The sequence below is a fragment of the Mangifera indica genome, chromosome 6 (genome assembly GCF_011075055.1).
Source record: "Mangifera indica cultivar Alphonso chromosome 6, CATAS_Mindica_2.1, whole genome shotgun sequence".
Taxonomy (NCBI): Eukaryota; Viridiplantae; Streptophyta; class Magnoliopsida; order Sapindales; family Anacardiaceae; genus Mangifera; species Mangifera indica.
In genome coordinates this window covers 4,827,337-4,841,591 of record NC_058142.1, presented here as the reverse complement: position 1 = coordinate 4,841,591, position 14,255 = coordinate 4,827,337, and the positions used below count along the sequence as shown (strand labels likewise).

General features: G+C 31.8%; 1 protein-coding gene across 7 annotated transcripts; it reads left to right on the top strand.

The window, feature by feature from the left end:
* Positions 1–2,860: 2,860 nt before the first annotated feature.
* LOC123219287 (serine/threonine-protein kinase BLUS1) lies at positions 2,861–14,255 on the top strand. 7 transcript variants are annotated; one of them, XM_044641138.1, is made up of 22 exons: positions 2,861–3,056; positions 3,156–3,351; positions 4,456–4,710; positions 5,857–5,981; positions 6,225–6,269; positions 6,358–6,439; positions 6,530–6,598; positions 6,689–6,859; positions 6,934–6,999; positions 8,694–8,762; positions 8,858–8,968; positions 9,096–9,157; positions 9,390–9,629; positions 11,192–11,304; positions 11,453–11,547; positions 11,619–11,672; positions 13,034–13,156; positions 13,248–13,296; positions 13,376–13,437; positions 13,631–13,692; positions 13,806–13,857; positions 13,926–14,255. In XM_044641138.1, the coding sequence occupies exons 2-22, from the start codon at positions 3,193–3,195 to the stop codon at positions 13,929–13,931; spliced, it is 2,070 nt and encodes a 689-aa protein (XP_044497073.1). In that variant the 5' UTR covers positions 2,861–3,056; positions 3,156–3,192; the 3' UTR covers positions 13,932–14,255. The 7 variants fall into 7 exon arrangements, 5 of the variants coding, with proteins under 5 accessions (XP_044497073.1, XP_044497075.1, XP_044497076.1 ...); XM_044641140.1 differs by having other exon boundaries at positions 2,861–3,351; positions 6,701–6,859; XM_044641141.1 differs by having other exon boundaries at positions 2,861–3,351; positions 9,489–9,629.

Here is a 14,255-nt window from a genome sequence, read left to right as displayed (position 1 = left end):
TTTAAGTTTTGAGGGAAGGGGAACAAAGGAAAATGGTATATGTCACTTAACTCCCTAAATTTTATGGTAAATACAGCTGTTGGGTTTTTCGAAACTCTAAATTTGAAGTCACTTTTAGACGGGTGAAATTGAAGATTTTTGCATTTAAGTTGAGGTTAAAATAATCCACAAAACTTTTGAGAAACCATCACAAGTCTATCAACTAAGCATACTTAGCATTTCAAATTTTATACCTTATTTGATAATATCATATCAAAATACAATAAAATTATGTATATATATTTTTATACAAAATTTTTATATATAAATAATATATCATCATATGATTAAATAATTTTGAATTAAAAATAAAATAATATTTAATCATATAATGATACATTATCTATATATTTAAATTATATATAAAAGTATATACGCGTAACATTATTCATCAAAATTTATAGGATTTTTTTTTTAAGAACAAGGATAAAATTGTATAATATGATTAAAAAAGGTTAAATAAATTAAATTCTCACTTATTTTTGAGTTATTAATTGAAATGACTATATTTTAGAGAAATATACAAAGTTTCCAACAAAAAACATTTCTATATATAAATCAAAATTTTAGTCAATTATTTGTTATTTTAAAATTTAGTCAATTATAGTTATATTTTTGACCAAAAATCTGATTGAAAACCAATCACATCCACTTTTTAAACTCCTTAGTTGTGTTCTTGCTTAAAACCTAAGTTTAATATCTATGTTGAATTTTTAATAATATTTAAAATATATATTAAACTATGAATACAGAAAATAAGTGATAGATTTATAAACTAATGGGATTACTATAATTTATCTTTATAATGTTAAAATGTCTAATTTTAGTGTATATGGTAACTTTTATAAGCCAAGGGAGATGAATTATATTTGTTCATGTATATATTATTAGTGTGAAGTCTCGATTTTTTTTTTTTTTAAATTTAGCATACACGGGTAAATCTAACATTTTGATGTTAGCAAGGATAAATGTAGCGATTTGTAGCATATTTTGGAGTGCATGGACAAAATGTTAAACTTTGAGGGGATCATTAACACTTTACATTTTAGAAGTTTCGAGTTAGGTCGAATGTTTGGAAAAATCCAAAAATTTATATAGCTAGTTTTTAAGATTTTAGATACACCCTTGGAACGGTTATGAAAATTAGTCAACCCTTTATATTTTTAAAATACTGCACTCATGGCAAATGGGTTGGCCTTTATCTGGCTCGAAACACGGGAAAATAATTTTGTCTGGTATTATGGTAGGTTGGGTCTTGGGCTTGGACTAAGGGCCCACGGTTCAATCCATTACTAGTTGATAAATATTTAAAAAATAAACAATTAATTAATATTTATATATATATATATATTTTTTAAATTAATAGTACAGTCTAGTTAAATATGGCATTAGCATAACCCTATATAGTTAAACTATAGGTTTTATGCAATTCCCAAACACGAACAAATCCTAACCAAAAGTCCAAACTTCCACAAATTAACCACAGAAGATACAACTTTTTTCCTGAAAAGAAGGTGGTGGTTGGAATAACGAGTACGGTGAACTTTTCCTCAGCTGGTACTCACAGATGCTCATCGAACACGGTGAGGAATTCTCGTCTGCCAATTCGATCTTCGACGGTGCGGGTGTGAAGATTTTGATGAAGGTTGCAGAAATCCACTACCAGGTCACATGCCCCTGAACTTACAGCTGGATATTACAACACACGCTACCGCGATGGTTACCTTCCTATTGCCCATATGCTGGGACGCCATTGTGCCATATTCAACTTCACTTGCATTGAGATGCGGGTCACGAGCAACCGCAGGACGCGCTTTATGCACCAGAGAAGCTTGTCAGGCAAGTGGCTTTAGCAACTCAGGCAGCACACGTTCCATTTGCTGGGGAAAATGCATTGCCAAAGTATGACGAATTAGCCCACGAACAGATCTTGCAAGCATCATCCTTGAATATCGATGGCAACTCAGAAGCAAATAGACAGATGTGGGTTTTCACTTACTTAAGGATGAACCCTGACTTGTTCCAATCAGATAACCGGAGGCAGTTTGTGGGATTTGTGAAGAAAATGAATGAAGGGAAGAATGTTCAAAGGTGGCAGGAACAGGTGGACCGGGAAGCTGATCGGAGGCTGTGTTGTTAGAGCTGTGTATCTCTGTGAACTGAAGTTTTGAAATTTACAGTTTCCAAAATTTGGAAAAAGGAGGTGGAATTATATATATTTTTTAATAAATAAGAGAAATTATTTTTTAAAACTAAAAATATTATTGATAAAATAAAATAATTAATTTTTAAAATTAAAAAAAATAAATAAAATTATTTTTTTTAATATTATTAATAAAAAATAATTTTATTTATAATTCTATTAAAAAATTTTAATAAAAATTAAATAATAAGTAATTATTTAAGTTTTAAAAATTTTATCAATAAAATTTTAAAAATACACTAAACCTGGGTGGAAATAAACTTTTAGCCATTTCTCGTGTATAAATATCTCGATACACTGAATCTGGAATGAATCCGTGACCCTTTAACATGCAACTGCCAACTATAAATTAAGATTTTACAGATTCAAGATTATGACAGAAAAATTGTTTTTATTCGAAAAAAATGCAATAATTATAACGAAAATCTACTATAACAATACTTTAATATTAAAAAAATCCATTTATAAAAAAAAATGTACCATATTAGTATGGTAATTGATTTCCTCCTATTTGATAAATTGTCTGATACACGTCCATTAAAGTGTTTTATACGTTATTAAAGTTCTAAAATAAGATATTTTATAAAAAGGTTACAACTTTTTTTTTAAATATTTAATAAAACAGAAAATAAATAAATGGGAAAAATGAGTATCTGTTCAGGGAAGCAAACACAGGTGGCGGGATTCCTGCATGCGAACTTCTTCCCTTATGAGCGGCGATCCGCCAGCCTCGCGTTTCTCTTTTCTCTCTCTTTCTTTCACGAGAAAGCGGAGACAACGAACCTCCTCCTCATCATTAATTTTTCCCTTTCAAGTTTCCTTTCTTTTCTTTTCTTCTTCTTTTGCCTGCTCTTTACTCTCACATTCATTCGTATTCTCACTTCTTCGCCATTTCAATTTGTTACATTTTCAGCTTCAATTTTTCGAATTCCGGGGCCATTCAAGTCGTGATGGAGAGGAGGAAGTATCCGATTGGAGCGGAGCATTACACGCTCTATGAAGAGGTCGGTAATGGCGTCAGCGCCGCGGTTCATCGCGCTGTCTGTATACCTTTCAATGAGGTTGTTGCTATCAAGATTCTTGATTTTGAACGTAACAACAGCGATCTCGTAATTTCTATTATCCTCTTCTCGTTAACTTTTTTTTTTTTTCAATTGATTTTTTCATTTTGACAAGTCAATTGCGCTGCGTTTTGTTATGCTAGATTAATGTAATTTCAGGAAAAAAAAGCTTCTGTATTTGGACGTTTATGTCATTTTTTTTAAATGAAGAGTTTATAATTATAAATTACTCCTAGTACAAGTAATTTACTTGGAGACAAAATTTGGCGCAAACTTGTAGTGTTTAAAGAATGAGCAATGCCATGTGTGCACATTATGTGTGTACCAATAAAGACACATTGTTTTATTGTTAAAGAATTCTGTACTTTAACAAATTTGTTGTGTGAGAGTTTAAAATGGATTTAACATGTAAAAGAGGATAGAAGAACACTGTACAGTTATTGAAATGACTTTTCAATTAATTTATTCAACCTTAGTGCTTGAAAGTTAAATTAGTATCTATATTGCCTAAATTTTTAGCTGGATTGAGCTCTGAATATTTGTTTTGACAGTTTTGGAAATAGTAGTTGGACATGTTTTACAGTAATTATTCAAAAGGAACTGATATTCTGGGCTAAATTTTTCTTAAGAGAGGTGTTTGTGATTGGTTGTCTCATTGATATTGATTGCATTTATTGAAATTTAAATTTGGAAAAAGAATATGAATCTATAATGCAGACTGAGAAAATATTGAATCCTTGAATGAAATTAATGATTTGTTGATATGATTTCTTGAAATCTACTATTTCATGTTTTTGATTGGCAGGAGGTTTGTCATGCTTGTCATTCATAACTCTGCGATTTTAGGTGATAGTTCACATGTAAAATGCCTATTTGATGAATAGGAGTTTTATTATCTAGGAGAGTTTTAAATTGTCTGGGGAAAGAACTTTTTAACTAAACTTTGTTGTATTTCATGTATTGTTAATTTCTGGAGTATGTGGGTGTAATACAGTGTCTAGGACTGCTATCAAATAACTTTTACTGTACTTAGACATAATTTATGTCCCCCTCTCTGATTTTTTGAAATTTGTTTCTCACTCTGTTTATGCATGGTGTGATAAATACTTTTGAAGTTTTCATTTTTTATTTTCTTTATTGTTATTTCAACAGAGTACCATTTCACGTGAAGCACAGACAATGGTCTTGGTTGACCATCCTAATGTGCTTAAATCACACTGCTCCTTTGTTAGTGACCATAATCTTTGGGTTGTTATGCCGTTTATGTCTGGGGGATCTTGTCTTCACATACTGAAGGCTGCATATCCTGACGGATTTGAGGAGGTGGTTATAGCAACTATACTTCGTGAGGTATTGAAGGGTTTAGAATATCTTCATCATCATGGACACATACACCGAGATGTCAAAGTGAGTACTTTTTTTTAATATAATTTGATAATTTTTATATGAGCTGCAAGCTATCTTCATGTTTGTCTTTACTTGCCATGTGAGGCAGCTCAAGGTATGTTGTAGTTGAGGGGCTGTGCAGATGCATTTTAAAAAATAATTTTTACTTTCTTTTTCAAAATGGAGAAAATGTGTTTAGTAGGTAGTTTTTCAAGAACATTTTGGTAGGAGAATTTCGTTTTCTCTTTCTAACAAAAGAAAGGTTGAAAGGGTGAAAATAATAAACTTTTGAGTTGCTTGTTATATATAATCTTTAAGAGGTAATTTCAATATTTGTTTTTTTTAATCAGTAGAACATTCACAAGGTATTTTATTAATTATTTATTGATATTTTTAATTATTAAAATACTCTACCCAACCTTTTTATTTTCATTGTCAGGATTTCTTTCTTAAAATAATAAGACTGACATTTTTTGAATTATGAAAATAGAAAATACATAGATCCTGTTTTATTCTTTTGAGTTAATTTCCACAATAATTTTGCAAAACAATACCGGACGACCAGTAATTTTTGTTTCTTTATCTCAGTGACTTTCTTTTATATATTATTGTCAAAATCATAATTATATTTATGACAAGTCACAAGTGTTGTGTGTATATGCACACTCTACAGTGAAATTCTGTGTCTGCAATGCATAAGAAAAATGCAATTCATACAGATATGGTGGAAATATAAAACTGATTCATTATTTTGAGAAGCCAATTTATTACTACAATGCACAGGGTATGAATGGATTACCAAAATATTATGAATGCCCTATATTTTCTTAAAATAAACAGAACTTTAAAACAGAGTGCATGAGAATCAATAAGATTATAGAATTATGTTTCTTGGTTTAGTGAAGTCCCCAGACAGACTCAATATGCATACGAAACAATTATACATGAATAGATAGGAAATGATTTCTAATAAATTGCAGTATTGCTAACAGGACTAGTTCACACAAAAGCTTGATTCATTATTATGTTATTTACTCTCTTAACTTGGATTAGATATAAACAATTCTTGTATTCCATATACATGTAATTATTGTGTTTTTCTTACTTTATATTTGAAAAGAAATTATTTATTTTGATAGTTCTTATCTTATTTGATGTTTAAAATAGGCTGGGAATATTCTCATGGATGCACGTGGTGGAGTCAAGCTTGGTGATTTTGGTGTTTCTGCTTGCCTTTTTGATTCTGGTGATCGACAACGTATGAGGAATACTTTTGTGGGAACACCTTGCTGGTAAGCTTTTACTATAAATGCTAAAGCACATTATCAAGTTCTTGTGAATCCCTTAAGGTTTTCATTGCTATTATTTTGCACCTCACTGAAATAGAAATTGCATTAACTGATACAATTTCATCTTGAATGGTAGTATAGATTGTACATTAAAATCTGAACTTTCTCCTCAGAGACTTGGTCACTTGAAGCTTTTATTGTTTGTTATTATTATTATGTGTTTAATGGTTCTTCACTGTTTTGCAGGATGGCACCTGAGGTTATGGAGCAGCTACATGGTTATGACTTTAAGTAAGTCAATTGTTTTCTCAAAAGAATGACTCCACTTCATTCTGAGTAGATGGAATGATGCTGATGTATGTCTAACACTTCCCTGCAGGGCTGATATCTGGTCATTTGGTATAACTGCATTAGAGCTTGCCCATGGCCATGCTCCTTTCTCAAAATATCCTCCAATGAAGGTGATACATTATAAATAAATGAATGTTGTTAGAATTTCTTTTGTACAACACCAAGAGTATAATAACCTAAAACACATCTAATGTTACTAGGTATTGCTTATGACATTGCAAAATGCACCCCCTAGCCTTGATTATGAAAGAGATAGGAAGTTCTCTAAGGTATGCTCTCAGAAATTTTATATGATTAGTTCTTCAGTTATAATAACGTTGCATTATTTTTTTTTATATATTTTTTTTTTTTTTTTTAAGTCTTTTAAGCAGATGATTGCTAGTTGCTTGGTAAAAGATCCTTCAAAAAGGCCTTCGGCAAAGAAGTTGTTAAAGCATTCCTTTTTCAAGCAAGCGAGGTCAAATGATTATATAGCACGAACGCTTTTGGAAGGTTTGCCTGCTCTTGGTGATCGTATTAAGGCATTGAAGGTTAGCATGTTAATCTTTGTACCACAAGTCGTTTCTTTTACAATGTTCTAATAGAAAGTTTGTTTGGACAAAAGAGAAAGGAAGAAGATATGCTTGCACAGAAGAAAATGCCAGATGGGCAAAAAGAGGAAATATCACAGGTTAGAAGAACATTTTGACTACAATATAATCATTTTTAGTTTGCCAGTAGAACTGAAAAAAGTTAATTCTTTATCTAGCTTACAAATATGTGTAATTTATATTAACAATTTTGCATAGCCCTCAAAATTCACACATTTTGGGCACTTGTTGGTGCACTATCTTATAATTGATAAACTAAGTCTTTATCATTTTTCCTTTTGTAATTGATCATAAGTTAAATCTCTTTTCTCCTTTTTTGAGTGAAACAAGTTGTAGGTGTTTTCTCTTTAATTTGATGTTAGAACCTCCATTTATTAGGTAAATAATATTTTGTCCTTTTTAACTCTGACATTTGGTAAGAAACAGAGACTTCTTTTTTGGGCTCCTTGTTGCTTTATACATCTTATGAGGTGAGTGATGAACTAGATTGTAGTTAAAACAATTCAGCTTGAATTCATGCCTATCTTATTGCAAAGATGGACTCTATAGCCAATTGGACTTGGTCTTTGTATTATAAATAAATCATCCTTGAATGATATAAAAACATGTTGGCTATATCTGGTTTGTCCGTATGCCCTAGCTCAAAATAGGATTATTTTTCTTTTTCCTGTGGAATCACAAGTCTAAAATATTTCGGTTAAAATTAGTAGCAAAATTACTTTGCAAATTCTTGTGTAATGATAATAGATGATGTGTGTATACTTAAAAAATTCAGGCATTGGGATTATTTTGGATAATGAGAGTGTTTTTGGGTGTTTGAATGCTATGAAATTTACTTGTAAAGTTAGGATGGTTGAAGATGTGGTAAATTGGCTCTTTGATTTATACAAGTGCACCTATTATATGTGATAATATTAATACCCACTATAGAAACATTAGGATGGGTAAGGAGAAGTAGATGAAGATTAAACTGTAAAGATGATGGTCCATAAATCAGTCTTTGGTAAAAAGAGTTTCTCATGAAGTTGTTAAGGGGATATGATCATAATCTATCTCTCTCTTTCCCATTCTCCAGGAATTAGGCATTGCCTGAGTTGTTCTTGATAAAGGAAGAAACTAAATAATCTGAAAGTTTTTGTTTAATTTTAACTTTTTAGGTAACCTTAGGATAGATTATATAAGTTTTGTGATGGCTAAGAGTTTAATTTTGCTAGATTTGCACTTACTCTTTTTCTAGAATATTCAAGTCCTTCGTTATCAGTAGGGCTGGATTCGAGTCGAGCTGAGCTCGAGCTCGGCTAAGGCCAGCTCGAATTCGGCTCGATTCGTTTTTCGTTATCAAAATGATGTCATTTTAATACATATTGATAAAACGACGTCGTTTTGTATCAAAAATTTTAATTAGAAAATCTAATGAGTAGCTCGAGCTCGAGCTCGGCTAAGGTCGGCGCGTTTCGAGCTGGCTCGGTTCATATCTAGCCCTAGTTATCAGACAATTGCCTTTGATCTGTGTTTTAATATCTAAATTTATTTTCCTCTATTACTTATTGCCCAATATATGATATTCTCTTTGAAGTTTCACTCGGTCTTAATGGCAATAATTACATCTATATCACAGTATAGATGACTAGCTTGCTTCTTATTTTGACTGAATTTTATCCTAGTTAGATTGTTTCTTCAATGTAACTCATTACTTGCAAGTAGGACTCTCTTCACTTGTTTGCTCTTTTCATGTCATAATTAACTATATTTAACACCTTTTGTTTGTATGTAGAATGAATATAAACGAGGGATTAGTGGTTGGAACTTCAACCTTGAAGATATGAAGGCTCAGGCTTCCTTGGTACAAACAGTGTTCCATTTCATTTCTTTATGAAAATGTTTTGGGCTCTGTGGTTTTCCCTCTGGAGTTATGTTGATGATGCTTCTTTCTATTAGATCCAAGATGAGGACATGGTGTCTGATAACAGTCAAGTAGAGGGCTCAAGTTTATTGTCTAGCCTTGACAGCACGCAAGAGAAACAATTAGAGAGCCAAGTTGCAGATTTGGTATATCTATAGTCTGGTTTTAGTGCTTTGTAGTGGGAGATAGGTCTCTCCTACTTTTAATTTCTTAATTTTGTTAACTTTTCTCTTTAAGGTTTTTAATGGTTACGAATGATCTGGTATTTCTCAGGCCGACAATGATCTAGTGCAGAATCTTCATCAATCAGGTGACTCAACAATTATCATTACCAAGTACGTCTTTTAACTTAGACACTTTCCAGTTATACTGATAATAAACTAACAGTCCATATTAGGACTCTTCTTAACTGTTAATTCACCTACAGAAAATTAGTTGCATAGATAAGAGCACACTTGTGCCAGATGAAACTGAATAACTTATCTTTTCATATCACTTTTACATCAAGTCCATTATAGCCTAAGGCTTTTTAAAGTTAATTGGTCAAACTAATGCTTCATTTTTCAGAGTTAGATATGAAAAATCAGATGATGATTCCAGCATAGCGAGTCCATGTTTTGAGCAATATTCTATGCCAGATACCTCACCCAGCCTTGATGATTACAGTCAAAAAAATCTGCATGAAAAGCCTTCATCAGAGGTCAATGTAAAGAATCAGGAGGGTACTGTTGTTCCTCCTTCCCAAAGAAATGGGACTTCATCAGTCAAAATCACAGAAAGTATTGTTTCTTCACTTAGCAAAGAGAGGTTTGCCACTTGATTTACATACTTATGTCTAGGTCAAAATGGTTTTCTTGGAGAGGCTAGTGATGGTCATGCCATACTATATTGGTTGGAAGCATGCTAGATTTCTAATTGCTAGTATCACTGACTGAGCAATTGGTTTTCTATGGTTAACTAGAGATATTAAACTGACCAAATGACAATCATGCTTGTTTTATATGCTAAATATATATGTTTTGAAATCATAATATATATTGTGTGAAATCAAGTAAGATAAGTTCATGTTTAGATTAAAACTCATATAGATCCCTGATCCAGCCTTCGAAAAGAACAGTGGAATTTAAATAATTCTTTAAGGCCAACAATGCAAAATTTAGTATTTAATACTTCACATATTATTGAGTAGGATTACAAAACTGTCATGTTAAGTTAATAACCATGGATAATGAAAGGTAAACAAAAGGGCAAAAGTTCAATATGACAGTTTTAAAGTGCAAGTAGTATATCTTTTGCATAGGTTGTCATATGTTTACATTTTATCATTTGGGAGGAGATATATAAACCAATTCAGGGAATTGATAAATTGTTAGACATATGACACTTATAGGAGTCAAGTTGTCTGAATAGTAAACTGTGCTAGATATTTCCTAGAATATATAACCTATTCTTGTCAAGGGAAAAAATAAATTGGAAGCATAAAATAGATGGAGCAACTAATTATTTTATTTTTTAAACCTAACAATATTGGGTAAAACAAAATTCAATTAAATTTATTAATTTATGTGTGTTGTTTTGAATAAATGTATTGGTATCTTCCTTGTCAAAGTAGTGGAATATGAACATCATCTTTTCTTTCCCCTTTTTATTCAACTAAAGAATGAAGACATGTTGTCTTTTGATATAAACGATGAGAGAACCATATCTCAAAAGCTAATTGTTAAAATTGAAGAGTACAAAATCATATAAACCCTACACTAGAAGCTCATATTTTCCAATGTAGAATCCAAGTCTCATATGTTGCACTTGAGATCCTAACATAGCACCTTGTTTTGTAACCTTGGTCCCACATGGGCTAGTTATGCACTAGCTTCCTGCTAGCCCTGAGACAACATTGCAATATCGAGTCACCACTCGTGCCATATACTTGCAATTGAGAGATGTGATGGTGGTTTTAATATCAAATGATCTGAACCTTAAGAGAACTACTTCTCAAAAACTTCTTGTTGAGATCATAAAGCCAAAGCCATATAAATCCTATAACAAAAATTTATGTTTTCTGATGTGGGATCCAAGTTTCATACCTTGCACTTGGGATCCTAGCATATTCCCTTCCTTTGATTTTCCTTTTCTTATAGGCATATCATTTGGGTTTGGTTTCCAATACCTTAGGTTCTTCTTTTCTTTTTATTTCTGAAAATTGAGAGCACGTGCTTTTTGTAGTAATTTTTTATAATTTTGTTCATGTGAGAGAGTTTATCTTGTAATTTATGCTGTAATCAGAGGACTGCTGAGTCACCTCTTTTTGTCTTTGTTTTATCTCTCCCTATGCTTATACAAGTGAGAACTTATTTTCATGGAATTTTCAGTGATAAGTTACAAAATCAGCATCAAAACAATTCATACTGCAATGGAACGGCAACATCTACAGCGGGAGAGGTTTTACATCATGAAATTCCCTCAAAAGGATCTAAGTCATCAGGCAAGTGCATGTTCTTCATCTAATTTAACTTTTTCTCATGCCATAAGAATTTATAGAAATTTTTTATTAATTGGTTTTATGATTAATGTGTTCTCAATATTTAAATCCAAATTCTATTTTCATATTTATTTAATTATCACTATGGCAGCAAACAGTGATGAACTTGACGAGAAAGCAAAACCACCAGTTATTCAGCAAAAGGGACGTTTTAAGGTTACATCTGAGAATGTGTGCTTGGAAAAGGTACTTAAGATTCTGATCTTGATGCTCCTTCTGTTGTTTGGTTTGGACATGAGTTCATCTTCTCTTTTCAGGTGGCACCAGCTCCTACATTGCAAAAGAGTCACAGCATGCAGGTAGGTACTGAGGTCAGCACATTTGTGCCGAAGTACTTATAGCTTGTCCAGTTAATGGTTTTTTGAGAGACTTTACATTAGATTGTGAACTTAAGTTTTTAGCGATGTCTTTTAGACAAGGAAAGAAAAGAAACAAACTACATTTATAAAATAAGAGAACAACAAAAGTTGATCGGACATCCTCTAAGGAGTTGAATCACCCCTAAGGAGGAGATGTGTATAAGAAAAATAGACCAAGAACTATGTATAGGTTGTGCAAAACGACAAATTAACTATAGGCTTTGTATAGCAAAGTAATGTCTGTGTTCCTGTCATAGTTAGTAGAGAAGAAATAAGAACCTTGAAACTCTCAAAATTTAAACCCATAGAGATGCAAAATAAGGCACTTTGACCCATGATACAAATCAGTATCTTCAAACCTTAACATCTTCAACTGCCCTAATAGTTATTTCAAGCTAAATCATCTAAATTAGGGTCAGCACTACACACTTGTATAACGCTTTGACTCTTCTCTTTACCAAAAGCACAACACTTTTTGCTAGAAAGGGAGAGCATGTTCTTGGTATCTCCCTGTAGAAGTAATCTTCTCTGTTAGCCTTAGCCCAAAGCAGTTGACAGCCAAATTTATGTGAGAAAACTTCTTCTCTATCAGAGCTATAATTTTGTTTTCCCTTTTTTTTCTCAAAATTTGGTTAAGTTTAGGTAATTTATAATTCTATAACTCCTCATAACAATTAATATAATATTTGATATGGAAAAATATTAAATAGTAATATAAAGAGGAAAATAATGGATGAAGTAAAGAAATGAAAAGAAAAATGAGAAGTTGGCTTGTATATATATATATATATATGTTAGAAACCCTATTTGACACAAAAATAATTCTAATAATTCAATATAACAGGTCTATTGAGCCCAATGATATAGTAAAAGAAGTACAATCTAGAGGTTTGATGGAAATATCTCTCATTTGATCTTTAGACTTCCAATAAGGTGTGGCAATTTGCTTCAATGAACTTGTTTGTGCGTGGTAATATATTTTCTTTGAGTGAATATCTAGCTGTTTTAGAATTTATATTCAAACTGAGATTAGTTGTATGTGCAAGAAGCAAACTAAGGATAGGTTTTTTTCTGCTAAAAAATATTCAGTGTTATAGAAGTAATGCTACACTTCTCACCTTATATCTCATCTCTAATATCCAATGGGATGTGGTTGTTTAATCGTAATGACATGTAAATGTATGCTTATTGTTTGATTATCTCATAACAACACACTATTGAATGTGTAGTATTCCTTTTGTGGCATGCATCAAATATAATGTATCGATAACTATATTTTATTGAGTGTTTTATGGTAATGATGGATTATGTAGGTGCTTACCCAACATCCTGCTTTAACTACTTTGTCCACACCATCTGATATGCAATCAAATCTTTCTGGCAATTCCCTTTTCATGATGTTGAATTCTGTACTGCAGGCAAATCTTCTTCAAAGGGTATGACTTAAGCGATAAATCTGTCATCTTTATGCATTCTTATTGCTACTGAAGTTTCTTTTATTCCCTGTTTTTATGTCATTCTTAACAGGAGATTATTTTAAGTCTAATGAAGCAAATCTCAGTTGGAGACTCGACAGGTATAAACAATTCATGCAACTTAGATTTGCTCATTTTCATTCATGTGAGATGATATTATCTTGTTTTTCTGTTACCCAGCTAATCGTATAGTTGATGGAGGCAGCACATCAGCAAATATGGCTTCTGCTGAAAGATCTTTGGTATGTCATCATACGTCTTTAGGTTTTTTTGACTTCTTTTCTTTGTTGCTTGATGCATACATCTCTAGGTTTTGTTAAACTGTTTTTATCTTCCATCTTGTGTGGTGTATAAACTTTGTCCTAGAAAAAAAACCAATAATTCTGTTTGTATCCATATCAAATGTACAGTAAAAATGATTTTGTTATGCTGCAGCTAGAAGCATCTCATGATAAGGAGAAGGAGTTGCTTCATGAAATAACCGAGTTGCAATGGAGGTAAATTTTGCTCTTTGTACGTGTATGAACTGATGATCATGTGTGCACACAAACAAACGATTGACACTTTCAAGTGCTAACATGTCTGATATCAGTTTTGTTCTTATACTTAGGCTCATATGTGCCCAAGATGAACTACAAAAACATAAAACAGAAAATGCTCAGGTTGATTTTAACATATTTTGTCTTTTCTCGTTTGGGTTATGAATATAGGTTCTAACCATTGTTTTCAGGTATAATATCATTTCCAACTGGTGCTCAAATGGATGAATAGATGAAATTATTAAAAGTTAAACAAAACTAAAAAGGAAAGAAAAAGGTACAATGTACAAAGATGCATTAGTAGCATTATACTATTTCTCTGTATCATATGTTTGTATGAAGTTGTAGATTTTATTAAATAGAAATTTCCAACCGGATGCAGATTTGCGGATGACATCTATATTGTACATGATTTTTATGTTTGCATAGTTCAGCATGTAAGTTTATAAATGTACTAAATGTTTGAAAGGCTTATTTTTGCTTGCCTTAGAAAAAAGTATAGTGTTCTTTTCTCTCATTCA